This window comes from Lygodium microphyllum, chromosome 19, assembly GCF_053477565.2.
Source record: "Lygodium microphyllum isolate KBCC chromosome 19, Lygodium_microphyllum_v1.1.10, whole genome shotgun sequence".
Classification (NCBI taxonomy): Eukaryota; Viridiplantae; Streptophyta; class Polypodiopsida; order Schizaeales; family Lygodiaceae; genus Lygodium; species Lygodium microphyllum.
In genome coordinates this window covers 90516634-90544394 of record NC_141153.1, presented here as the reverse complement: position 1 = coordinate 90544394, position 27761 = coordinate 90516634, and the positions used below count along the sequence as shown (strand labels likewise).

Here is a 27761-nt window from a genome sequence, read left to right as displayed (position 1 = left end):
ATAGAGGGGGACGAGAGGAAGTTAAGGGATATTGTATCAGTGATGGATAATATGTTCACTAAAGCTTTAGGTGCTTTCATCAATTGGCACAACTATGGATTTTTGGGTGTGTTGGATTGCAGAACTCATCAAGATTTCACTTAGCTTCTCATGGAACTCGAGTGAGGTGTCTTGGATGTCAAAGTTTGATGAGCTCTTGGAAGTGAAGTTTGAATGTGAAACATTGGTGTATGTAGATGGGGGATGAGAACAACTTAAGGATTTCATATGAATGGTAGTTGCTCTCATCAATTGACACAAGTATTATGGAGTTTTGGGTGTGACACTTGGTAGTTGGATTGGAAACCTCACCAAGATTTCACTTAGCATCCTCATGGAATTTGAGTGAGGGATCTTGGATGCCATGTGGAGATCTACATCACTTAAGAGGAGCAACTAGCACTGCAAGGCTATCCCTTGTAGGGATGGTTGTAATGGATAATTGGGTCCTTCTAGCAACCATGTGGTAGACCACTTTTATTGGGCCTTCTCTAGGCATTGGCTAGGTGAAGTGGCATCACAAACTTTATTTTGTGAGGAGGCAATGGGAGCCCAATGAGGGTGAAGGTGGCTTGAGACATCATAATTTGACCTAGATCCAAAGGTGGTTTGGGGATTATAGACACACATTGTTAGAGTAAAGCCTTATTGGTGAAGCTTGTCGTGGTGCATTTTCGAATGCCACTTATCAAGTTTTCACTGCTTCCTCTACTTCTTCTTATCAGGTCCTTCAGAAAGCATAGCCCAAGACAAAACAAGCACGAAAGATATTAAGCTGCTTACGAAGGGGCACATTTACACGATGTTATGGTTGATTTATGAAGCTGGATTGGAGAAAACCTCATTCTTAATCTGAGATATGCTCCATTTTCCTGCAGGTGTTTGAAGTTTTTGGATGATCCAAACTCTCACAACCCACAGTGTGGAGAGAAAATAATCCAAAGACTGCAGCTTAAGTCATTCCGCATTGTGCATTATTTTGCATCCCTGTACTTCCTCTTGCTCTTTCTTTCCAGCTTATAAATTGAAAAATGGATGGACCACTCAAAAAATGAATTGGACCAGTGTGGCGTTTGAAAGAAGCAAACAATTTGGTCAAATTCAAAATCTCTCTCCACTCTCACACTAGCAACACACTTTTTTGATTTAAGCTAATTTAATCAAGTTTGTGACAGGAAATTTGACTCTTGAAGCAACAACAATTGTTCCCACTGATGGATATGTTTTCGAGCCATTAATAACAGTACCTCATGCTGTGACTATTGAGCTAAGGGATCAGTACAAGAACCTAGTACCGGGCTATGAGAAAATGCTAAATTTGACTTTTGAGGGGCCACAAGTAACACCAGTTGTGTTGGGTCCATTCCAAGAGGTGTCAACAGGGACATACACAAGCATATATCGAGCTTTTGATGTTACACCTGTGACTATCACTGCATATTTTGGAACTATTCCATTGCCAGGTTTTCCACTGAAGGCATATATGCATTCATGTGAGTAATGCTGTAACATTTCCCAGTTGTCTACTTTAGTGTCTTAAGATTGAGTTGGTATCACTTCAAGTGAAATGAGCAGCATACAGAGATTTACCTATTTGTGGATGCTTCTGCAGATGGCTATTTTCCTCATCCCATGGATGATGTAGTTTGGACGTGGGAGGGGACACCTGTAACAATTGATGCATTAGCTAATGACTATTTTGGTCTAAGGCCAGGCTATATCCATGCGGTTGTAAAGGTTGGCAAAGTCATTTCATATTATTAAGTTTTGCATTAGAGATGGGTTCAATTCTGTCTAAGCTAAAGTAGCCAGCAGCTCAAGAAAGGGTTTTGCCAGCCTTGTTGCCTAAACCCTGATGTGGTTGCCCAGGGCCGCTCTTCTCTGCTGCGCTCTGCTGCGCTCTGCTGCCCTGCGTGCTCTCTTGCCACCATCCACTTGCTGTCCTGCTTGCCTTCTTCCACTGCCCAGATGCTCCTTCAATGCCCTCCCCTGCCACTCTGCCTGGTGCTGTGCCGCCTGCTTCCATCTGCACTCTCCAGAAAGCACCACCCTGCTGTCTACTCCCACTGCCTAGCTCCTTAACCAGGTCAGCTCTGTTCAGCTCCCATCCAGCTGCCTACCCAACCTGCTGCCCCATCTGTCTGTCCTTCCTCAGCTGCCTTCAGCCCCAGCATTCCCAACCAGCATCTCTCTTCTGTCGAAGCTCCCCAATGGCAGACTGTTCCTTGTTGGAAGCCTTGGCTTCCTCTGCCATGATGGCTGCTTTCCTTCACTTCCTTGCCCAAGCCTCTTCTTTTCGACCTCTTCAATCTTCTCTTCCACACAGGCACTGGATTCAGCCCAGCAGGACTCGGACATGCGCATAGGCCAAAAAACGACAGTCCATCAAACTGAAGGAGCGAGCAAGGCTTGCAAGGGTAGCAGCCAATATTCATCTGTCACCAGGGACTGTAGTGCAGCCCTGTGCATCCTTCATTGATGTTTGCTTGTCTATCCGCTTTGCTCTAGGCACACAGCATGGTCTTTGGGACAAAATGATGGCCCTCAAGGCATCATCTTTGGCCTGCCAATTGGTTGGAGATTGCCCTCCTCTTCCCATCCTAAAAGCTTCCATCCAAGTAGCTGTTACTGGCAGCCCAACCAGGGTTACTGGAGTGCTAACCTTGGTTAAGGGTGCTTCAAGGTATCGTTCTGCTCACTAGAGTAGATGGAGGCAGAACTTGGATGGCACTACCATCACCATCTTTTTCCTTGGCCTTGTTGAGTTACTTCACCTCCTTCCCGTCCAAAATTGATAGTGCTTTTGGCCATCTCATCTAGAGGGATAGGACCTTTGCTCGTGTGGTCTTAGAGGGCCCATTTGATGCCTGTCAGTTTGCATCATTATCCCTATGGCTTGATTGATTAATTAGGATCCGGTCCGTACACACAAGATTTCTTATTCAGCCAGTTTCCTACTCAAGTTTTCTTGGGTAATGATTCGCCTGCAGGATGCTTGAGCAGCTTGCAGCAGATTGTGATCGAATTCTTTTTTTCTAAGAGATGAGACAAAATTCTATTAATAAGATTCCTTGGAACAGATATCCCAAGGCAAAATGCAAATTAGAAAGCAGCCTCGTAAGGTACTTCCATATCAAAAAATATGTAACAAGGGGAAGTCTATTGCAAAGCCTGAATGAATAATAAGTTGAGAGGTCTATAGTGCCAGACCATGTGCTTCTGGAAAAGGAAGAAAGTATTAGAATCTCGTGTCTTGAAAAACAATGAGGTGGTAGAACACAAACTTGTACGAGAGAGCATGCCAAAGGCAACATAATGCCAGATAGATGAGGAGACCACGCCAAAGATGAAAGAAGTAAACAATATACTGCACAACAAGATACTGAGAGAGGGAAAGTTGAGGTTGTGAGAAGTGGCAGAGGCATATAGAGGTCCAATGGAAAGTAGTGAGAGACCTTAGTCCTACTACAAGGTAGATGTAGCAGCATAGGCACCCTTGCAGTGGCTCCAACAGGCATTGCTCAGTTAGTGACCTTACACTCACCCCTACTAGTGATGACGCCATAGCCCCGTGGGTTAGTGAGTCTGATATGCAACTCAATTTCGCTATGCTTGTGACTCTAGCCCCTGCAGGTACCCCATTTGCTAACAAACCCATTTCTTTGATCCCTACACACACCCAAGGATTCAGCCTAGATACTACCTTCAATACATCTTCAAAGGTCCCTACTACCCACTAGGCGGGAGGGGTGTTCGCTGCTTATGAGGTAAAAAATACATTTTGAGAGCAAGAGATGGATGAGCTACATTATTCATCAGACTTTTAGGATCCCTTCCCTCCCGCCCTCTTTTTTCTCTGCACAAGGTAGCAAAGATAGTTTGATAAGGTTTACTTCAAGAGATAGTTTAGATAGACATGGGTTGTTGAGAGCCATGGCATGACTAGAGACTCAAAAACTCCCCATGAGGATCCTCCCATGAAATGTACAAGGCTTTGGAGGCTGGCTATCCGGAACGATCCAAAGCCTTACTTCTCATGGTACATGGGTATCACCTCTCAGCATAGACGATATCTTGATGCTGTAAGAGGCTTTTGCCAGGATAGAGCTACACTTTTTGGGCCACAATTGTGGGAGACAGATTCGTGAAGGAGTATGTATTTGTGTTGGAGATTAGTGGAATTAAGAAGTACGCAGTTGGGGCATCTTGGTCCTAGGAAAAACTTTATGGATCTTCATGAGAGTGGATAATGCACTTACTAGGTTATTGACCATCTATGCCTTAAATGGCCAGAGAGAGAGGTGACATTTTTGGACTACCCTCAATCAGACACTACCCTAGGTTGATCATTGGATAGTAGGTGTGTAGACTTCAATATGTGGGTGCTCTAGAGGATAGCAGGGGAAGGATTATAGAATCATTAGAGGCTTTCTTCAGAGAGGAGGCGGTGAAGAGGAGATAAGGCCTTCTAGAGAGAGAGGACAACTAGAGCATTATTGGCTGTATTGTAGAGGGACGAGGAGAGATGTCCAAGATACAAGTGGTTGATTGAGAGGATGCATCTTGCTAAGACCAAGAAGAGATGCAAAGAAGGAAGCCAAATCGGAGTAAAATTTCATTTGAGGGCATCCTTTTGGATTTAGGCTGAAGATAGAGGTAATAGAGACTTTTTCACATTGTGAGACCAAGACAAACTAGACATGGAGTGTAGAGACTTAGGAGAGATGATGGATTGATAGCACATGGCCTTCAAGAGGTTAGGTAGGTAGCTACAAACCATTACACAACCTTGTTGGTATCCATGACCAAATGCCAAGGATACGTGAGAGAGAGAGAGAGAGAGAGAGAGAGAGAGAGAGAGAGAGAGAGAGAGAGAGAGAGAGAGAGAGAGAGAGAGAGAGAGAGAGAGAGAGAGAGAGAGAGAGAGAGAGAGAGAGAGAGAGAGAGAGAGAGAGAGAGAGAGAGAGAGAGAGAGAGAGAGAGAGAGAGAGAGAGAGAGAGAGAGAGAGAGAGAGAGAGAGAGAGAGAGAGAGAGAGAGAGAGAGAGAGAGAGAGAGAGAGAGAGAGAGAGAGAGAGAGAGAGAGAGAGAGAGAGAGAGAGAGAGAGAGAGAGAGAGAGAGAGAGAGAGAGAGAGAGAGAGAGAGAGAGAGTCTGTGCGTCGTGCCCTGCTGCCGCCGTGTTGACCTATCGCCAAGGGCCCCTGACGTTGCTCCGTCCTGCTCGACCTGTTGGGTCTGACCTTCGCCGACTGCGCTTCCGTCGCCTTCCGCCACGTGGCCCTGCGCCTCGGTCGTCTCACCCCTGCGCGTCGCTCTGCTTCATCAAGCCTTCCGTCCCGCCCTGTCGCCTGCATATCGTGCCACAGACTCGCCGCCTGCATCTGGCGACCCGCCCGCGTGTCGTCTGCCACAGGCTCGCCTGTACCCGTTCGCGTGACGTCTGCTACAGGCTCGCCTGTACCCGCCCGTGTGACGTCTGCCACAGGCTCGCCGCCTGCATCGTGACCCGTCAGCTGCACCTCCAGCCCTGCTGTCGCCCGCGTGCACTGCGGGCTCTGCGCCTGATTCACGCCCGTTCGCCTTGTGCGTCAGGGCTTCTGCCCACGCCTGCTGTCCGCCCTCGCCTGTCGGTCGCCCCCCTCGCCTGTCGGATGCTGCCCTCGCCAGTCAGCCACCGTGGTGGTCGCCCCCGACTTTTAACGCCTGCAACCTGATCGTGTGACGTCCTGAGGGTCGTCCTCTGCCGTGTGCGAAACAGGCTTACCGGGGTGCCGTTTTCTAACTCAGCCGATAGTCATCTGCCCTGTGCGTCAGTCCTCCTTCGCGATCAGCTCGTCATACAAGATGGCTGGTTTGGATCTGGATTTCATAGACCAAACGGTGGCAGCACTTGGCCCGGATTCTGATGCTGAGGAACCGGAGGATATGGTTTCGTGCACTGAAGAGATCCCCCCGGGTCCTGACCTCCAGCCTGCGGGTAAACGTACCAAGCATACCTCGGAAGAAATAGGTGTTATTCAGGATCGTTCCTATGTGCAGGTTGCTTCGGATTCTGTAGACTCTCAGGAGATGGATTGGGAGCATCTGCTGGAATTTGCCAACACTCTGCTTGGCGAATATGTTCAACACAATCAGGAAGCCTTTTCTGACTCCGCACCTGATGATGTTCTGGAAGCTACCGTCGACCCAAAAACTGTCCTACGCTCCTTTTCGGTGTTCTATGATCACGCGGTGATACTCTTCTTCACTGGTCGAATCCCGTTGCTTTCCCGTATTCGCCAATGGCTGCAGAGTCTGCTACAAGGAGAATGTGTTGAAGAGATTTTTGTTGGGTCCCGAGGTTTTTTTGAGGTCCTCTTGAAAACTGAGACGCACCGTGCTGCTCTCCTGTCTAAATTGCCTTTGTTTTTTGATCGTCGGTTGGTTCATGTGGTTCCATGGCGTCCGATGGCAGATTTTCAGCGCCTCCTGCAACGTGAATGCCCTGTGTGGGTAGAAGTGGAAAATTGTCCGGCTGTTTATTGGCCGCTATTGAAGGATGCTATGGCCGCTGTGGGCACGGTTCTGGTCCCTCCCAGTCTCAGAGCTGTGAATCGCAACCGCTTGTGCATGTTATGGGATACTGCACGGAAACGGCCTGCTTGGTTACGCCTCAATTGCTCTGGCATGCATCCGTTACACTTTCGTTTGAAATGGGGCAATTTTGCAGGCCATTGCTTTTCCTGTGGACAATTGGGGCACTTTATGGCCGAATGCCCAGAGCAGCAACACATTTCAGATGCGGGCCATGTTGCTCCGCCCATGGAAGATATGGTGTGTGATGCTCCGTCGCTGGATACTATCCACCCGCCCCAAGTTTTGGCCAAAGGTAAACAACAGGTTTCGGGTCCGGATTCCCGTGCCACTGATTGGGTTGAAGTACGTGCAAGAAAAGGCAACATGATTGTTGCTGGCATGGACAGTACTGTGCCTACTACCTCACAAGATTCCATGCGTACATATATGCGCCGGAAGGAAATGTTGTCTTCCGAGCGCTCTGCTCCTGCTATGGTTTCCTCAGCCCCCCGTCCTCAGCCCGCCAGGAAAATGTATTCGGATCGTCTAAAGGGTCCACCTACAAAGCTGGCTTTTGATACCAGAGGCAACGTCATTACCCCGTGGGACCGTCGTTATCCACGCTCCAACCCCAAGCAAGCAGATATGCCGTCTACTTCCAAATCTGGTCCTCAGAACTCTTTTGCAGTGTTGGCAGATTTCTTGGATGAGGGAGTCCTGGACATTCTCGCCGACAAAGTCAAATCGAGGCAAGCTGTGCCTCGTACCTAATTGTGTTTTGCCTACACATGAAAATAGCCACGTGGAATGTGCGAGGAATTTGTTCTCGACACAAACAACATGCCATGTGGACTGCATTGTATGAGAATCAGTGGGATGTCCTCTGCGCTGTTGAGCACAAAAGTCATGGTGAAGCCGGAAAAGTTGTGGATTGCCATGGCTTTCGTTTGTTCTATGCAGGAACACAGGCCATGCATTATTCGGGTGTGCTCATGATTGTACATGCCAAATATCAGCCTGTTCTCATTAAAAATGATGTTCATGGCCGCTTTTTGGTGATTGAAATTTTATTCGAAGGGGAAATCTTATGGTTACTTGGCCTCTATGCCCCGAATGATTCGTTATCCCGCCGGGAGCTTTGGCAGACTTTGCAGACCTCCTTGTCACTTGGCAGACGGGGCTTCTTCATGGGGGATTTCAATATGTGTGTTGATTCCTCCCAGTCCACATCGGAGCACTCGGTAATGGATGCGCCGGAAAGTCGTATGTGGCATGAATTGGCTCTTGCTGTTCTTAAGCAAGATCTCTGGTCCTGGCTACACCCGTCTTCTCCCGGGTTTACTTTCCATTCGACCCAGTATGCAACAACATGGTCGCGGTTGGACCGTATATATATCATGCAGAATGATGATTTTCTGCCTGAGATGCTCGAAATAAAAGTGTTGCAGCAATATGTCTTGTCGGACCATTTCCCTCTGCAGTTCGAGTTGCTTGCACAACCCATTGCACCTTTCAAGCAATTTCTGGAGAGACTCCCTTTGCGTTTCAACTCGTCCTACTTGAAGCATGCAATTTTTCAGGGCTATATGCAGCAATTGCTTGACAGATTCTTCTTGGACTGTTCCTCTCAGGGCACTGCGTCATTTGAAAGATTGCTCTCTAATGTGCAGCGGGTTGCTCGGCAGTATGGGATCTATCATGCCTCTCTTTGTCGGCGCCGTAGACAGGCAGCGGAGGACCTGCTGGTTTTGGTTCGCTCCCTGCTGGTGGACACTCCGGATGATGCATTTCTGCTTGCCCTGGCAATGCGGGTGGCCGATCTTATTAAAGAATTCCAGTTAAAATCGTATCAACAGGCCAAATTGCAACATCTGACAGAGACTTTGCAAGATAGTGCCTGTCAGACCCATAAGTTCTTTCGGGCTCTCCACGCCTCTCCTGCTCGAGAGAATATGACAAGACTCAAGGATGCAGAAGGCCACCTTATCCTGGATCCACAGACTATTGTGCATATGTGCAGGAATTATTTCCGTGACCTTCTCGGTTCTGCTTCTCCACCTTCAGCCCAAACTACTCAGGCCCGTTCGGTTTTTTATGACCTGGTCCGCAATCAGCTTCCGCAGGACATGCAAGCTACTATGGAGTCAGATATTGGTGAGGCAGAGGTTATGGACGTCTTGTTACACTTGCCCAAAGATAAAAGTCCGGGTTGGGATGGTCTCACCAATGAGTTCTTTGAAGCTTTCGCTACCCAACTGGCGAAACTATTGCAGGCGTTGTTTCAGCAGGTGTGGGAAACGGGAATCATGCCTCCCTCATGGAAACAAGGGCTTATTAAACTGCTTCCCAAAGTTCCTTCGCCATCTAAGTTGATGCAGTGGCGCCCAATTTCTTTGATGGGTTCAATGTACAAAATCTTTTCCAAAGTAATGGCGAATCGGCTCCATAAGCATCTCCCGGCCCTTGTGCACCCTCTCCAGTATGGTTTCATTAAGGGCCGAAATATTCTACACAATGTTTTGAATGCCCAATTGGCCATTGATTATGCCAGGCATTCTAATCAGGAGGTAGTACTGATTCAACTGGACCTGGAAAAGGCTTTTGACTATCTGGACTGGTCTTTCGTTGCTGAACTTATGTCTGCTATGGGCTTTGGTGCTTGGATGTCTCGCCTAATCTACACCATTAGTGCTGAGGCGTCGTCGCGAGTCATGCTGAACGGAGGTGTTACTGAGCCCTTTCTCCTCACCCGTTCTGTCAGACAGGGGTGCCCTTTGAGCCCTTTATTCTTTGCCCTTGCGACACATCCAGTTCTTTCCATGTTATCACATATGGCCGCCTCTTCTCAGTTGGCTGGACTGTCACTTCCCACAGGACAGCACTTCATTAGCCAATCCGTGGCGGATGATACCTTTATGATTTTGCGTGCGGACAAGGATAACCTTCGAAAAGCCTTGGATGTTTGGGGTCTCTTTGGTCAGGCGTCAGGCCTTCGTATCAATGCGCTCAAATCAGCCATTCTAAGCTGCACGGAGTCGGATTTGCAGTCCTTGGACTGGCAGGGTCTGGTCGTTCCTCGTGGCTCCATTGTCCGGCATCTTGGATACCCTTTGGGTGTTGATGTTCCCCCAAAACAGCTTCTGCAGTGGATTTCTCAGAAAATGGTGGCTAAGTTTATGTATTGGAAGTCTCAGGCCTGGCCCTTCCATGTTCGCCTCAAAGTAGCCCAGATAATTATGTTGCCCATGCTCACATATTTCTTGCCATTGTTGCCCTGGACTACTACGACTCTGAATGCTCTTACTCAGTCTATTCGCTTCATGCTATGGAAGAAGGACTCATTGCATGCAGGTATTTCCTGGATCTCGTGGTCGCATGTGTGCACCCCCAAACGCATGGGTGGCGGAGCTATTTTAGATGCCCAAACTCACATGCAGGCACTTCGTTGGTCTCTTTTCCGCGCCATGTGCTCGGATCATCATCCGTGGGTCACTATAGCCCGTTATTTCCTTGAGGGCCATGGGCTTCTGCATGGCAATACCCAAATCCGGAGTTCTTGGTGGAATGTTCTTAACGCTGATTCGCGGTTCTCCAGTTCTTCTTCATTGCTGCTTACTCATTTGGTATGTTCCTGGAAACACGTCCTTCAAAAGGCTCAGTGGCATCCAACGGAGGATCGCGTGGCTACTAACTCTTTTCAATTGGAATTATTGGCAGTCTCGCGTTTACTTTCGTGGGAAGGTAAACATGAGCTTAGACCACAATTCAAACGGATGGCACGTTTGGGCTTGTCGTCGGTTGCGGATGCCACCCTTGCCAGTCGCAATGTGCTTATATCGTTTCGTACAGCTAGGAGGCTTTTCAGGATCCCTCGTGGATATAGGCCTTTATGGGAACAGCTTTTGACGGTGCTCCAGAGCAGACAACCCTTTCCTGCTCTTGCTTCGGATCATCCCTGGCAGGATTGGGACCTACAAGGCCGGCTGAATTTAAGCAAAGCTTCTGCGAACCAAGTGTATCATCTTCTGATTAAAGATCATCAATGGCTACTTCCTAAAGCGAATGCTTTATGGGGACTGCGTAAATCCCGGTCATGGTGGAGGGCAACTGTGATGGACGGCTGGTTGAACAAGACACCCTTTAAATATAAAGTCTTTCTTTGGAGAGTGATGATTGGGGGTCTTCCGCTTGCCTCGGCTCTTTCCAAGCGACGAATCTCCAATGGCACCTGTTTCTTTTGCACCACTACTATGGAATCCGCCCGTTGGACTTGGAAAAGGCGTTTGATTATGTGGACTGGTCTTTCATTGCAGACCTCATGTCGGCTATGGGCTTTGGTACCCGAATGTCCCGATTGATCTACACCATTAGTGCTGAGGCTTCCTCCAGAGTTATGCTTAATGGTGGAGTTACAGAGCCATTTGGCCTTGCACGCTCGGTCAGACAGGGTTGTCCTTTGAGCCCTCTCTTCTTTGCCCTGGCGACTCACCCGGTCCTTTCAATGTTATCCTCCATGGCAGCCTCTGCTCAGCTGGCCGGGCTGTCTCTTCCGTTGGGTCAGCACTTCGTTAGCCAATCTTTGGCTGATGACACCTTTATGATTTTGCAGGCGGACAGGGACAACATTCGAAGGGCATTAGATGTTTGGACACTCTTTGGTCAGGCCTCTGGGCTTCGCATCAATGCCCTTAAGTCAGCCATTCTCAGTTGTACGGAGCCTGATTTACAGTCCTTAGGCTGGCAAGGCCAGGTGGTTTCCCTTGGTTCGATTGTCAGGCATCTTGGATACCCATTGGGGGTGGATGTACGCCCAAAAGACCTGCTGGAGTGGATTTCACAAAAACTGGCGGCGAAGTTTATGTATTGGAAGTCGCAAGCGTGGCCATTCCATGTCCGCCTCAAAGTGGCCCAGACAATCATGCTTCCAATGCTAACGTATTTCCTGCCTTTGTTGCCATGGACGCCTACTACTTTGAAGGCCCTCACTCATCCCATCCGTTTCATGCTGTGGAAGAAGGATTCACTGCAGGCCGGCATTTCCTGGATTTCATGGTCACACGCATGTACCCCTAAGCGCATGGGTGGAGGAGCTATTTTGGATGCACACACTCATATGTTAGCTCTCCGTTGGTCCCTTTTTCGTGCCATGTGTGTGGACCATCATAGCCCGTTATTTTCTTGAGGACAGTGGGCTCCGCCATGGCAACACACGGCTTCAAGCCTCCTGGTGGCATGTCCTTAATGCTGACTCTCGTGTTTCCAGTCCCTCTTCCTCTTTGTTACTGCACTTGGTCGGCTCTTGGAAAGTGGTGCTCCAAAAGGCCCGTTGGCACCCAGTAGGGGACCGCTTGCAGACTAACTCCTTTCAGCTGGAATTGTTGGCAGTATCGAGACTCCTTTCATGGGAAGATAAACATCAACTCAGACCAAGATTTAATCGCATGGCCCGTTTAGGTGTGACGTCGGTTGCGGATGCTACCCTTGCCACTCGCAATGTCCTCGTATCATTTCGGACTGCTCGGCGACTCTTCAAGATCCCGCGTGGATACCGTGATTTATGGGAGCAGCTTTCGTCGGAGCTTCAGGGTCGGCAACCCTTTCCTGCCTTGACTATGGATCGCCCTTGGCAGGACTGGGACCTTGCAGGCCGCCTGAGTCTGGAAAAGGCCTCTACTAATCAGGTGTATCATCTTCTTGTTCAAGATCACCAGTGGCTGGGAGAGAAAGCTAATACTGTTTGGGGACTGCGGAAATCGCTGTCATGGTGGCAGAAAACGCTGATGGAGGGCTGGCTAAATAAGACACCTTTCAAATGCAAGGTTTTTCTTTGGCGGGTGATGATTGGTGGTCTTCCTCTAGCCTCGGCCCTTGCCAAGCGTCGCATCTCGAATGGCAATTGTTTCTTCTGTACCACACCGGCGGAATCGGCCCGACATCGTTTTCTCTCTTGCCCGCTCGCCAAGAATATCTGGTCACTCTTGTCGCACATTTGGCGCGCGGTGGTGGGGTCTTCGCTAACTCCTTTCGACTGGGTTTTTGTGCGCCCGAAGTATCCCGCACCGCCACAGTTGCATGAGAAGATCTTGTTTCACTTTTTCAGATATTGGGGATGCTGGCACATTTGGACCACGCGCAATGCTTTTCTCTTTGATTCGGCCTCTAATGTACCCCGACATATTGCCAGGCTTAAAGGGCTCTTGCATTGGCAGCTAGATATCATCCGACACTCCGACTTGCTCCCTCGGGAGGATTTGTATCCGTGGCATATGGCAATTGCCTCTGGGTCGTTGCCATGATTGGTGTAACCTTTTCAGTGCATTACTACGGGGCTTCCCCACACGTTGGCCTAGGGCCCTCGTGTATCTTGTAATCAGAAAAAAGAGAGAGAGAGAAAGAGAAAACCTCTCCACATGATGGCTTTGTGTCATGATGTATCTTGTAATCCAGTAATCTTGTATTTTTTTCGTAATTAATACAATTACCTTTTACGAAAAAAAAAGAGAGAGAGAGAGAGAGAGAGAGAGAGAGTATATTAACGTCTCTAAAAGGCCAATGTGGCCTATGAGACCAAAGCAGTACATACAATGATGGTGTGTTTCTCATCTAGAACGAGAAAAAGATGAAAAACATGCCTATAAGACTGAAAAGGAAATGAAATGAAATAGTGTCCCATAAAAGGGAAACATGTCAGTGATCTGAAAGTGAGAGTAGAGAAAGGAAAACTCTCCATCAATGATATGTCTGTTCTCTAGGGAAGTGTATCTCTGCATAGCTAAGGCGTCTTGGCATCTGTCTCCTGTGGCGCTCAATGATGGCTTTAATTTGTCTGTGGTGTGGATGTCTAGGCCTTCGTCCGGGTGGACGTGGGCACCTAGACCGGCTAAGTGCCACTGCTCTATCCAAAGGGACACCTATAGAAGATGAGGTCCAATGATGATGTACTCCTGTAGGCTGTGTGGCAGTAGTAGTGGTATCTGCCATACTCTGTCGTGTATCCATGAAAAAGTCAGTGACTGCTCTCTGTCTATGTGAGCCGAGCTGTGGGGGCCTCCTACTCCGTAGAATTGTTGCTCTGCGCCTCTGGAGCTCCAAGAGGAAAAATCCCAAGCATCTTTGATCCTCATACTGCATGAACCTTCTCAGGGGTCCAAAACCCTCTCGAAACAGACAGTGGTATCTACCTCGTATGTCGTAATATACAGTGCATCGGCAGATGTAGTGTTCCTCTGTCTCTGGCTCTCTGTCGCATAGTGGGCATATGCGTTCTTCTGTCTGTATACCCTCCCATCTGCCTGTCTCAATCCTCAGGTGGTGGGATGAGGTGCGGATCTGACCAATAGCTGTGCGTAGTCCATGAGGCAGCTGCGTGTCCATGTAATTGGGTCGGGTGATGAAACCATCCTCAGATACCTGGAGGAAGTGGGTCTGGTAGTGTGCCATCCTCGTGCCATGGGGCGAGGGGGGTCGGATCCAGGTCTTCTCCGTACCTAACTTTAGTATGTCTGCTCTGATCACATGGTTTAGCTCTGATCAGCTTAGGTCAAGTGTAGGGCAATCCAGGCTATAGTCAAAGGGGGGTAGTCTGTCAATCTGCAGACCATGTAGACGCATCCATGTACTCATCTGAGCATACCAACAGTGTCTGTCACCCTCTGCTGCTAGTTGTCTAGAAGGGGCTAGGGCTAGCCGTGGGTATCTATCTTGGGGGAGCTCCCATAGTCTATGTATGAAAGTCACTGCCTGAACCAAGGCCTCAGCCACCATGGGTGATGCCCCCAACTCAGCTCTGATAATCTCATGTGGGGTCGAGCTCTTTGCTCGTATCATGCGTGAGATCATCATGACCAGTGGTCTTTCCATATGCTCCCATCCATCATAGTATTCCTTCTCTAGTCCATCCTGGTCTCCCAAAGGCTGTCTCCTCGTGTGAAACAGACTCGGACCCCAAATAGCTGCCCCATATAGGAGTGTGGGTGTAACCAAGGTGTCAAAAAGCCACAGTTTGGTGCGCGGCTCATGAAATTGTATGTGAGCACATTGCCTCTCCAATGCCCCTAAGGCTGCATATGCTTTTGCCAAACGAGCCTCTGATGTCTCTCTCCAAGAGAACTGTGGTCCCTTCAATGTGACCCCCAAATAAACATACTGCCTAACCATCTCCACTGGCTCTCCGTCAAAAGTAAACTGGTGCTCAGCTCTTGTCACCCAAGCAGCTGAAGTGTTAAATACCATAACTTTAGTTTTCCCAAGGTTCACCTTAAGATCTCTATCTCTGCAAAAAGCTGATAATGCATCCAAGTGTCTATTTAGTCCGTCAGGTGAGTCAGATATAAGTACAATATCATCGGCATTTAGTCCGTCAGGTGAGTCAGATATAAGTACAATATCATCGGCATAAAGCAGTAATGGTATCAGCACTCCAGCTAGGCTGGCTCCGGCCCCACCCGTCCTATCCACATATTCTGAAATTTCATCTATATACAGCCCAAAAAGTGTCGGTGAAAGTGGACAGCCTTGTTTCACCCCAATGGTGCTATTGACTGTATCTGAGATGCCCTCAGGTGTTCGTACTCTGCCTGTCACTGTCTCATATAGGGCATAGATACTCCACTGTATCTCTACGGGCACATCAATGTTTTGCATTCTTTTCATGAGTCTAGCACGTGGCACTGTGTCAAAGGCCTTGCGAAAGTCCACAAAACAGCAATAGATCTTTTTCTTGAATGCCTTGCCTTCTTCAATGATTGCCCTCAACGTAAAGATATGGTCTAGAGTTGTATATCCCCTCCTGAAGCCAGCCTGGCCTTTTGACCTCAGGCCATGCATCTCGGCCCATTCACTCAACGCTTGTTCCACGATAGAGCCATATATCTTGGCCAGCATGTGTCCAATCATGATAGTTCGGTAGTTACTAGGTAGCGCGGGTCTCCACTCTTAAAGAGCGGCACAATAATATGGTCTGACCAACAGGTTGGAAATCCCTCACAAACTGCCCTATTAAAGATGTGAGCCAGCGTTGGTGCCAGAATATCACAGGCATGCGTGAAGTGTTCAGCCACTAAACCCTCATGGTCTTGGGCTCTTCCATTTTTCAGCTTCCATATGGCATTCCTCACTTTTTTTTCTGTGAAAAATCTGCAATTTGCTGGTCTTGAGGTTGAGGGGAGTGGCATAGGCTCTTGGCCAGGGATATCATAGAGTGTGCAAGCATATCCATGCCAATCATCCGGTCTAGTAATTTGTAGGGGTGGCTGGCTCTCATGCATCTTTTTCCACGCTCTCTTGCTGTCCTGCCCCAAGAACATGGAATACATTTCTGTTTCTAGTCTGCTCAGGTATTCCTGCTTCTTTTTGCGTACCAACCGTCTGAAGAGTGTTCGAGCATGCTTATGGGTGCATATACCAAGTGCCAGCTCTCGCTGAAAACGTGCTCGTGTCTCTCTGCATTCATCATCATACCAGCCATTCTGTGGAGCATTACCTCGTGGAGGTTTATCTGACGGTGTAGTGTGTGGGAAAGCGTATGCTGCTGAAGTGTGTATTATCTCGGCCAACTGTCCTGTAAACTCATCCAGAGAGGCCTGTGTGTCTAGCTCCCTCAATGCATCTCGCACAGTAATGCTGTATATGTGTGAGGTCGCTTCCACAAAATCATAGCGTGGTAATTTTGGTATATGTGACTGTGCTTCATGTATATGCCCATATTGCATTGTGAAAGCTAGAATAGCATGGTCTGCTACTAATCCAATTGGTCTGTCCGAGATTTCAAAACTTTTTATGTCAGGTAGCAAGTTGGGTGATCCAATCAAATAGTCCACTGTGCTTGACCCCTTCTTGTTATTCCAACATGTGAAGCCATTAGATCTTGGCCACTGTGGTAGCCCGTTAAGGATGGCCAAACCATGTGCACTTCCTAGTGCCAGTAGGTGTGTTCCATATTCTGTTATCTCTCTATCTTGGGCTGATCTAACTAATCCCACTTCATCTAATGCAATATCTTTGAACATCTCATCACTAGTGTCAAAGAAAGCAGATTGGTTGTTTCCTGTGCGTGCATTAAAGTCTCCTGCTAGTAGAACATCCCCAATTCTCATGTATCCCATTATGTCCTCATATAGTGGTGTATACGGGATGCCTCTTTAGAGAGAGAGAGAGAGAGAGAGAGAGAGAGAGAGAGAGAGAGAGAGAGAGAGAGAGAGAGAGAGAGAGAGAGAGAGAGAGAGAGAGAGAGAGAGAGAGAGAGAGAGAGAGAGAGAGAGAGAGAGAGAGAGAGAGAGAGAGAGAGAGAGAGAGAGAGAGAGAGAGAGAGAGAGAGAGAGAGAGAGAGAGAGAGAGAGAGAGAGAGAGAGAGAGAGAGAGAGAGAGAGAGAGAGGACCGTCAGAGAGAGAAGAGAGAACGCCATGGCGGGAACGGGACGAAACCCCTGCTGTCGGCCCGTTCTCTCAGCGCCTGCCTGGTCCGTCGCCGCCATCGTCTGACACGCGCGCTACAGTCTCCCCCGTCGCCTGACACGCCCGTACTGGTCGCCCCCGTTGTCTGCCTGAGCCGTGTCAGTCGCCGTCGCCTCTGCTCGTCTGCGTCCGCAGGTACGCGTCCTCGCCTGGCTGCCTCTGCGCGTGCCCGTGAGCGAGAGAGAGCGCGACAGAGAGGAGTCGCCTGCGCTCTGGAGCCATAGCCTGTAGCCCTGTTGCCTATTCCGCTCGCCGTCATCTGCAGTCCCGTCACCTTCTCCTGCAGGCCCGTCGCTTGCATCTCAGAGGCCCGCCAGCTGCGTGCTTTGCCCTGCTGTCGCCCGTCAGATCTGCGGGCTCCGCTCTTGCTCGCGCCCTGTGTGTCAGGGCTCCTGCTGTCGCCGTTGGACCTGGGCCCTGTGGACCTTGCTTGCCCCAGCGCCTGCCCCATCGTCTGCCCTGCCGCCTGCCCACGGTGCGTCAGTCCTCCGTCGCCCTCAGATCGTGATCCACGATGGCTGGTTTGGATCTGGACTTCATCGACCAAACGGTGGCAGCACTGGGCCCAGATTCCGATGCTGAGGAACTTGAGGATATGGTTCCGTGCACCGAAGAGATGCCCCCTGGTCCTGACATCCAGCCTGCGGGTAAACGTACCAAACATACTTCGGAAGAGATAGGTGTTCAGCAGGATCATTCCTATGCTCAGGTTGCTTCAGATTCAGTGGACTCTCAGGATGTTGACTGGGAGCATTTGCTGGAATTTGCCAACACTCTGCTTGGCGATTATGTTCAACATAATCAGGAAGTTTTTTCCGACTCTGCACCTGATGATGTTCTGGAAGCCACCGTCGACCCAAAAACTGTCCTGCGCTCCTTTTCCGTGTTTTATGATTGCGCTGTGATACTCTTCTTCACTGGCCGAATCCCGTTGCTTTCCCGTATCCGCCAGTGGCTGCACAGTCTGCTACAAGGGGAATGTGTTGAAGAGATTTTTGTTGGGCCCCGGGGTTTTTTTGAGGTCCTGCTGAAATCTGAGACGCACCGTGCTGCTCTTCTGTCTAAACTGCCTTTGTTTTTTGATCGCCGGTTGGTTCATGTGGTTCCCTGGCGCCCAATGGCAGATTTTCAGCGCCTGCTGCAACGTGAATGCCCTGTGTGGGTAGAAGTGGAAAATTGTCCGGCCGTTTATTGGCCACTACTGAAGGATGCGATGGCAGCTGTCGGAACTGTTCTGGTCCCTCCCAGTCTCAGGGCTGTGAATCGCAACCGATTGTGTATGTTATGGAATACTGCAAGGAAAAGGCCTGCCTGGTTACGCCTCAATTGCTCTGGCATGCATCCGTTACACTTTCGTTTAAAATGGGGCAATTTTGCGGGACATTGCTTTTCCTGTGGACAGTTGGGGCATTTTATGGCCGAATGCCCGGAGCAGCAACACACTTCAGATGTTGGCCATGTTGCGCCGCCCATGGATGATATGGTGTGTGACGCTCCGTCGCTGGATACTCTCCATCCGCCTCAAGTTCTGGCCAAAGGTAAACAACAGGTTTCGGATGTGGATTCCGGTGCCACTAATTGGGTTGAAGTACGTGCAAAAAAAGGCAACAGGGTTGTTGCGGGCATGGAAAATACTGTGCCTACTACTTCACAAGATTCCATGCGTACATATATGCGCAGGAAGGAAATGTTGTCTTCTGAGCGCTCTACTCCTGCTATGGCTGCCTCGGCCCCTCGTCCTCAGGCCGCCAGGAAAATGTATTCGGATCGTCCAAAGGGTCCACCTGCTAAGCTGGCTTTTGATACCAGAGGCAACGTCATTACCCCGTGGGACCGTTGTTATCCTCGTTCCAACCCCAAGCCAACAGATATGCCCTCTACTTCCAAATCTGGTCCTCAGAACTCTTTTGCGGTATTGGCAGATTTCTTGGACGAGGGAGTCCTGGATATTCTCGCCGACAAAGTCAAATCGCGGCAAGCTGTGCCTCGTACCTGATTTTGTTTTCAATACACATGAAAATAGCCACTTGGAATGTGCGAGGCATTTGTTCTCGACACAAGCAACATACCATGTGGACTGTATTGTATGAGAATCAGTGGGATGTCTTGTGCGCTGTTGAGCACAAGAGTCACGGTGAAGCAGGCAAAGTTGTGGATTGCCATGGCTTTCGTTTGTTCTATGCAGGGACACAGGCCATGCATTATTCGGGTGTGCTCATGATTGTACATGCCAAATATCAGCCTGTTCTTGTTAAAAATGATGTTCATGGCCGCTTTTTGGTGGTAGAAATTTTATTCGAAGGGGAAATCTTATGGTTACTTGGCCTCTATGCTCCGAATGATTCGTCATCTCATCAGGAGCTTTGGCAGACTTTGCAGACCTCCTTGTCACTTGGCAGACGGGGCTTCTTCATGGGGGATTTCAATATGTGTGTTGATTCTTCCCAGTCCACATCGGAGCATTCGGTAATGGATGCGCCGGAAAGTCGTATGTGGCATGAGTTGGCTCTTGCTGTTCTTAAGCAAGATCTCTGGTCCTGGCTACATCCGTCTTCTACAGGGTTTACTTTCCATTCTGCCCAGTATGCAACAACATGGTCGCGGTTGGACCGTATATATATCATGCAGAACGATGATTTTCTTCCCGAGATGCTCGAAATAAAAGTGTTGCAGCAATATGCCTTGTCGGACCATTTCCCTCTGCAGCTTGAGCTGCTTGCCCAACCCATTGCACCTTTCAAGCAATTTCTGGGGAAACTCCCTTTGCGTTTCAATTCGTCTTACTTGAAGCATGCCATCTTTCAGGGCTATATGCAGCAATTGATTGACAGATTCCTCTTGGACTTCTCCTCCCAGGGCCCTGCGTCATTTGAACGATTGCTCTCTAATGTGCAGCGGGTTGCTCGGCAGTATGGGATCTATCATGCATCTCTTTGTCGGCGGCGTCGACAGGCCGCCGAGAACCTGTTGGCTTTGGTCCGTTCGCTGCTGGTGGACACTCCGGATGATGCATTTCTGCTTGCACTGGCCGTGCGGGTGGCGGATCTTATTAAAGAATTCCAGTTGAGATCATATCAGCAGGCCAAACTGCAACATCTGACGGAGACTTTGCAAGATAGTGCGTGTCAGACCCATAAGTTCTTTCGAGCTCTCCACGCCTCTCCTGCTCGCGAGAATATGACCAGACTCGAGGATGCAGAAGGCCACCTTATCCTGGATCCGCAGACTATTGTGCATATGTGCAGGAATTATTTCCGTGACCTTCTCGGTTCTACTACTCCACCTTCACCCCAAATTACTCAGGCACGTGCAGTTTTTTATGACCTGGTCCGCAATCAGCTTCCGTAGGACATGCAAGCTACTATGGAGTCAGATATTTGTGAGGCCGAGGTTATGGATGTCTTGTTACAGTTGCCGAAGGATAAAAGTCCGGGCTGGGATGGTCTCACTAATGAGTTCTTTGAGGCTTTTGCTACCCAACTGGCGAAACCATTGCAGGCTTTGTTTCAGCAGGTGTGGGAAACGGGGATCATGCCTTCCTCATGGAAAGGGGGACTTATTAAGCTGCTTCCAAAAGTTCCTTCGCCATCTAAGTTGTCTCAGTGGCGCCCAATTTCTTTGATGGGTTCAATGTACAAAATCTTTTCCAAAGTAATGGCGAATCGGCTCCATAAGCATCTCCCTGCCATTGTGCACCCTCTCCAGTATGGTTTCATTAAGGGCCGCAATATTCTGCACAATGTATTGAATGCTCAACTGGCAATTGATTATGCAAAGCATTCTCATCAGGAGGTAGTACTGATTCAACTGGACCTGGAAAAGGCTTTTGACTATCTGGACTGGTCTTTCGTTGCTGAACTTATGTCTGCTATGGGCTTTGGTGCTCGGATGTCTCGTCTAATCTACACCATTAGCACTGCGGCGTCTTCGAGAGTCATGCTGAACGGAGGTGTTACTCAGCCATTTGTCCTTGCCCGCTCTGTCAGACAGGGGTGCCCTTTGAGTCCTCTATTCTTTGCCCTTGCGACACATCCAGTTCTTTCCATGTTATCTCATATGGCAGCCTCTTCTCAGTTGGCCGGACTGTCGCTTCCTACAGGACAGCACTTCATTAGCCAATCCCTGGCGGATGATAGCTTTATGATCTTGCGTGCGGACAAGGACAACCTTCGAAAAGCATTGGATGTTTGGGGTCTCTTTGGTCAGGCGTCCGGCCTTCGTATCAATGCGCTCAAATCAGCCATTCTTAGCTGCACGGAGTCGGATTTGCAGTCCCTAGACTGGCAAATTCTGGTTGTTCCTTGTGGCTCCATTGTCAGACCCTTTGGGTGTTGAGGTTCCCCCAAAGCAGCTTCTGCAGTGGATTTCTCAGAAAATGGTGGCCAAGTTTATGTATTGGAAGTCTCAGGCCTGGCCCTTCCATGTTCGCCTCAAAGTAGCCCAGACAATTATGTTGCCAATGCTCACATATTTCTTGCCATTGTTGCCCTGGACTGCTACGACTCTGAATGCTCTTACTCAGTCTATTCGTTTCATGCTATGGAAGAAGGATTCATTGCACACAGGTATTTCCTGGATCTCTTGGTCACATGCGTGCACCCCCAAACGCATTGGTGGCGGAGCTATTTTAGATGCCCAAACTCACATGCAGGCACTCTGTTGGTCTCTTTTCCGCGCCATGTGCTCGGATCATCATCCCTGGGTGGATATAGCCCGTTATTTCCTTGAGGCCCATGGGCTTTTGCATGGTAATACCCAAATCCGGAGTTCTTGGTGGCATGTTCTTAATGCTGATTCGCGGTTCTCCAGTTCGTCTTCATCGCTGCTTACTCATTTGGTATGTTCCTGGAAAGTGGTCCTCCAGAAGGCTCAGTGGCATCCAGCGGAGGATTGCTTAGCTACTAACTCTTTTCAATTGGAATTGCTGCCAGTCTCGCGTTTACTTTCATGGGAAGGTAAACATGAGCTTAGACCCCAATTTAACCGGATGGCACGTTTGGGCTTGTCTTCAGCTGCGGATGCCACCCTTGCCAGTCGCAATGTGCTTATATCATTTCGTACAGCTAGGAGGCTTTTCAGGATCCCTCGTGGATATAGGCCTTTATGGGAACAGCTTTTGAGGGAGCTCCAGTGCAGACAACCCTTTCCTGCCCTTGCTTCGGATCATCCCTTGCAGGATTGGGACCTACAAGGCCGGCTCCATTTAAGCACAGCTTCTGCTAACCAAGTGTACCATCTTCTGATTAAAGATCATCAATGGCTAACTACTACAGCGAATGCTTTATGGGGACTGCGTAAATCCTGGTCATGGTGGAGGGCAACTGTGATGGAGGGCTGGTTGAACAAGACACCCTTCAAATATAAAGTCTTTCTTTGGAGAGTGATGATTGGTGGTCTTCCGCTTGCTTCAGCTCTTTCCAAGCGACGAATCTCCAATGGCAACTGTTTCTTTTGCACCACAACTGTGGAATCCGCCCGCCACCGATTTATTTCTTGCCCCATCGCTAAGAAAGTCTGGTTATTTTTATCGGCTGTTTGGCAAGGAGTGGTTGGTCTCCCCCTGCGTCCCTTTGATTGGGTTTTTGGGCAGCCCAAATACCACACTCCGGCACAGCCCCATATGAAGCTTATGTATCACTTTCTTCGATATTGGGGCTGTTGGCATAACTAGACCATTCGGAATGCTTTTCTTTTTGACTCCGCCTGTAATGTTCAGCGACATATTGTGAGGCTTAAGGGCCTCTTGTATTGGCAGCTAGATCTTCTCCAGCATTCTGATTTGCTTTCTAGGGAGGACTTACGTCCCTGGCATATGGCAATTTCCTCCGCGCCATTGCCTTGACCTTGTAACTTGTAGTACTTAGAACCTCTTCTCATGATGGCTTAGATTGTCATCATGTATCTTGTAATCAAGTAACCTTGTATTTTTTTCGTAATTAATATAATTACCTTTTACGAAAAAAAGAGAGAGAGAGAGAGAGAGAGAGAGAGAGAGAGAGAGAGAGAGTATATTAACGTCTCTAAAAGGCCAATGTGGCCTATGAGACCAAAGCAGGACATACAATGATGGTGTGTTTCTCATTTGGAATGAGAAAAAAGATGAAAAACATGCCTATAAGACTGAAAAGGAAATGAAATAGTGTCCCATAAAAGGGAAACATGTCAGTGATCTGAAAGTGAGAGTAGAGAAAGGAAAACTCTCCATCAATGATATGTCTGTTCTCTAGGGAGGTGTATCTCTGCATGGCTGAGGCGTCTTGGTATTTGTCTCCTGTGGCGCTCAATGATGGCTTTAATTTGTCTGTGGTGTGGATGTCTAGGCCTTCGTCCGGGTGGACGTGGGCGCCTAGACCCCGGCTAAGTGCCACTGCTCTATCCAAAGGGACACCTACAGAAGATGAGGTCCAATGATGATGTACTCCTGTAGGTTGTGTGGCAGTAGTAGTGGTATCTGCCATACTCTGTCGTGTATCAATGAAAAAGTCAGTGACTGCTCTCTGTCTATGTGAGCCGAGCTGTGGGGGCCTCCTACTCCGTAGAATTGTTGCTCTGCGCCTCTGGAGCTCCAAGAGGAAAAATCCCAAGCATCTTTGATCCTCATACTGCATGATCCGTCTCAGGGGTCCAAAACCCTCTCGAAACAGACAGTGGTATCTACCTCGTATGTCGTAATATACAGTGCATCGGCAGATGTAGTGTTCCTCTGTCTCTGGCTCTCTGTTGCATAGTGGGCATATGCGTTCTTCTGTCTGTATACCCTCCCATCTGCCTGTCTCAATCCTCAGGTGGTGGGATGAGGTGCGGATCTGACCAATAACTGTGCGTAGTCCATGAGGCAGCTGCGTGTCCATGTAATTGGGTCGGGTGATGAAACCATCCTCAGATACCTGGAGGAAGTGGGTCTGGTAGTGTGCCATCCTCGTGCCATGGGGCGAGGGGGGTCGGATCCAGGTCTTCTCCGTACCTAACTTTAGTATGTCTGCTCTGATCACATGGTTTAGCTCTGATCGGCTTAGGTCAAGTGTAGGGCAATCCAGGCTATAGTCAAAGGGGGGTAGTCTGTCAATCTGCAGACCATGTAGACGCATCCATGTACTCATCTGAGCATACCAACAGTGTCTGTCACCCTCTGTTGCTAGTTGTCTAGAAGGGGCTAGGGCTAGCCGTGGGTATCTATCTTGGGGGAGCTCCCATAGTCTATGTATGAAAGTCACTGCCTGAACCAAGGCCTCAGCCACCATGGGTGATGCTCCCAACTCAGCTCTGATAATCTCATGTGGGGTCGAGCTCTTCGCTCGTATCATGCGTGAGATCATCATGACCAGTGGTCTTTCCATATGCTCCCATCCATCATAGTATTCCTTCTCTGGTCCATCCTGGTCTCCCAAAGGCTGTCTCCTCGTGTGAAACAGACTCGGACCCCAAATAGCTGACCCATATAGGAGTGTGGGTGTAACCAAGGTGTCAAAAAGCCACAGTTTGGTGCGCGGCTCATGAAATTGTATGTGAGCACATTGTCTCTCCAATGCACCTAAGGCTGCATATGCTTTTGCCAAAGGAGCCTCTGATGTCTCTCTCCAAGAGAACTGTGGTCCCTTCAATGTGACCCCCAAATAAACATATTACCTAACCATCTCCACTGGCTCTTCGTCAAAAGTAAACTGGTGCTCAGCTCTTGTCACCCAAGCAGCTGAAGTGTTAAATACCATAACTTTAGTTTTCCCAAGGTTCACCTTAAGATCTCTATCTCTGCAAAAAGCTGATAATGCATCCAAGTGTCAGATATAAGTACAATATCATCGGCATAAAGCAGTAATGGTATCAACACTCCAGCTAGGCTGGCTCCGGCCCCACCCGTCCTATCCACATATTCTGAAATTTCATCTATATACAGCCCAAAAAGTGTCGGTGAAAGTGGACAGCCTTGTTTCACCCCAATGGTGCTATTGACTGTATTTGAGATGCCCTCAGGTGTTCGTACTCTGCCTGTCACTGTCTCATACATGGCATAGATACTCCACTGTATCTCTACGGGCACATCAATGTTTTGCATTCTTTTCATGAGTCTAGCACGTGGCACTGTGTCAAAGGCCTTGCGAAAGTCCGCAAAACAGCAATAGATCTTTTTCTTGAATGCCTTGCCTTCTTCAATGATTGCCCTCAACGTAAAGATATGGTCTAGAGTTGTATATCCCCTCCTGAAGCCAGCCTGGCCTTTTGACCTCAGGCCATGCATCTCGGCCCATTCACTCAACGCTTGTTCCACGATAGAGCCATATATCTTGGCCAGCATGTGTCCAATCATGATAGTTCGGTAGTTACTAGGTAGCGCGGGGTCTCCACTCTTAAAGAGCGGTACAATAATATGGTCTGACCAACAGGTTGGAAATCCCTCACAAACTACCCTATTAAAGATGTGAGCCAGCGTTGGTGCCAGAATATCACAGGCATGCGTGAAGTGTTCAGCCACTAAACCCTCTTGGTCTTGGGCTCTTCCATTTTTCAGCTTCCATATGGCATTCCTCACTTTTTTTTCTGTGAAAAATGTGCAATTTGCTGGTCTTGAGGTTGAGGGGAGTGGCATAGGCTCTTGGCCAGGGATATCATAGAGTGTGCAAGCATATCCATGCCAATCATCCGGTCTAGTAATTTGTAGGGGTGGCTGGCTCTCATGCATCTTTTTCCATGCTCTCTTGCTGTCCTGCCCCAAGAACATGGAATACATTTCTGTTTCTAGTCTGCTCAGGTATTCCCGCTTCTTTTTGCGTACCAACCGTCTGAAGAGTGTTCGAGCATGCTTATGTGTGCATATACCAAGTGCCAGCTCTCGCCGAAAACGTGCTCATGTCTCTCTGCACTCATCATCATACCAGCCATTCTATGGAGCATTACCTCGTGGAGGTTTATCTGACGGTGTAGTGTGTGGGAAAGCGTATGCTGCTGAAGTGTGTATTATCTCGGCCAACTGTCCTGTAAACTCATCCAGAGAGGCCTGTGTGTCTAGCTCCCTCAATGCATCTCGCACAGTAATGCTGTATATGTGTGAGGTCGCTTCCACAAAATCATAGCGTGGTAATTTTGGTATGTGTGACTGTGCTTCGTGTATATGCCCATATTGCATTGTGAAAGCTAGAATAGCATGGTCTGCTACTAATCCAATTGGTTTGTCTGAGATTTCAAAACTTTTTTATGTCAGGTAGCAAGTTGGGTGATCCAATCAAATAGTCCACTGTGCTTGACCCTTTCTTGTTATTCCAACATGTGAAGCCATTAGATCTTGGCCACTGTGGTAGCCCGTTAAGGATGGCCAAACCATGTGCACTTCCCAGTGCCAGTAGGTGTGTTCCATATTCTGTTATCTCTCTATCTTGGGCTGATCTAACTAATCCCACTTCATCTAATGCAATATCTCTGAACATCTCATCACTAGTGTCAAAGAAAGCAGATTGGTTGTTTCCTGTGCGTGCATTAAAGTCTCCTGCTAGTAGAACATCCCCAATTCTCATGTATCCCATTATGTCCTCATATAGTGGTGTATACGGGGATGCCTCTTTAGGGGCAAACTTAGAGTATGCAGGGGGAAAATAGCATATGGCAATATACATGTCTCGAGTTCTGCTTGTACGTAACCTGATCCACATGTATCTTGCCTCTACATCTCTATGTACCACTTGGACTGTATCTTGGAGCTCTTCTCTAAATAGAATTGCCACACCTCTTGATCCCCTCGTCCCTCCAGGCCGTCTAGGCTGAGGGCGATATACACTTTCCCATCTATATCCATATACATCAGGTAAACGGCTGTCTTTACATTGATGTGTCTCAGTATACATAACAATGTCTATACCTTTGAAAGTATCCTGAAAATAACCTACATCTGTCTTAAGGGAGCCATTGCAATTCCACAGTGTGAACTTCAGGGTCTCATAGGCCGCGCACCGTCATGCCGCCCTTTTCTCTGTGATGATGACTCTTCCATCTCTGTATACAGCCCATTTACCTGCTTTCCGTGCCTCTAGAACACGTGGCATATTTTCCCTCCTGTGGGCTAACTGGGCTGGGGTGAGGTCTTCATCTAGGTAGATCTTTTCTCCTTTGAGAGCGATCCTCTTAGAGAGGAAGGCTCTCTTCTTTTCCAGGTCTCCAAACTTCAAGATGAGGACTTTTGTTTTTGTGTCAGCCTTCCCGACTCGCCAAGCCCCAATGATGGGTACATTTGTAGCTCCAATTTTGGTGGCAAGAGCTGTAGCATCTTCAATTGGGGAGCTTTTCTCGTCTAGTCCAACCACTCTTACGTGGAGTGCGCGTACCCATCTTTTTGCCTCTTCTTCCGAGGTGGCATTCATGACTTCCACTTTTTTGCCATGCATTCCTTTGTTCTTTTTTGCCACATCTATCCATTCTGCATTTTCTTTGACGGTATTCTCAACATTCTCCATTTTCTTTTGGGTGCCTTCCACCACACTTGCATAGGTGTGCATGTCCTTTAAAACATCCATTTCTTTTTGTAGTTCCGGTGTGGTTTGTGGTTCCTTTTGTGTGTCCAGTTTCTTTTTGCATTCCTCTAGTTCTTCTTGTAGATTAGAGATCAATGAGTCTTTCTCTGCCATGCGTGCATCCAAAGTTTGTTGCATCTCCTTTTTTAGTTCTTCCATCATTTCAGCTCGAACCTGCTCTTGTATGTCCTTTTCCATTTCCTTCCTCATGGTACGTAT

General features: G+C 48.5%; 1 protein-coding gene across 2 annotated transcripts in view; it reads left to right on the top strand.

The window, feature by feature from the left end:
* Positions 1–27761, top strand: part of LOC148020139 (protein GAMETE EXPRESSED 2-like) — a 303365-nt gene that overhangs the window by 59034 nt on the left and 216570 nt on the right. For both annotated transcript variants that reach the window (XM_087700423.1, XM_087700424.1), the window contains exons 10-11: positions 1215–1532; positions 1652–1776. In XM_087700423.1, coding sequence (XP_087556549.1) covers positions 1215–1532; positions 1652–1776 — 443 coding nt within the window. The remainder of the gene's footprint in view (positions 1–1214; positions 1533–1651; positions 1777–27761) is intronic.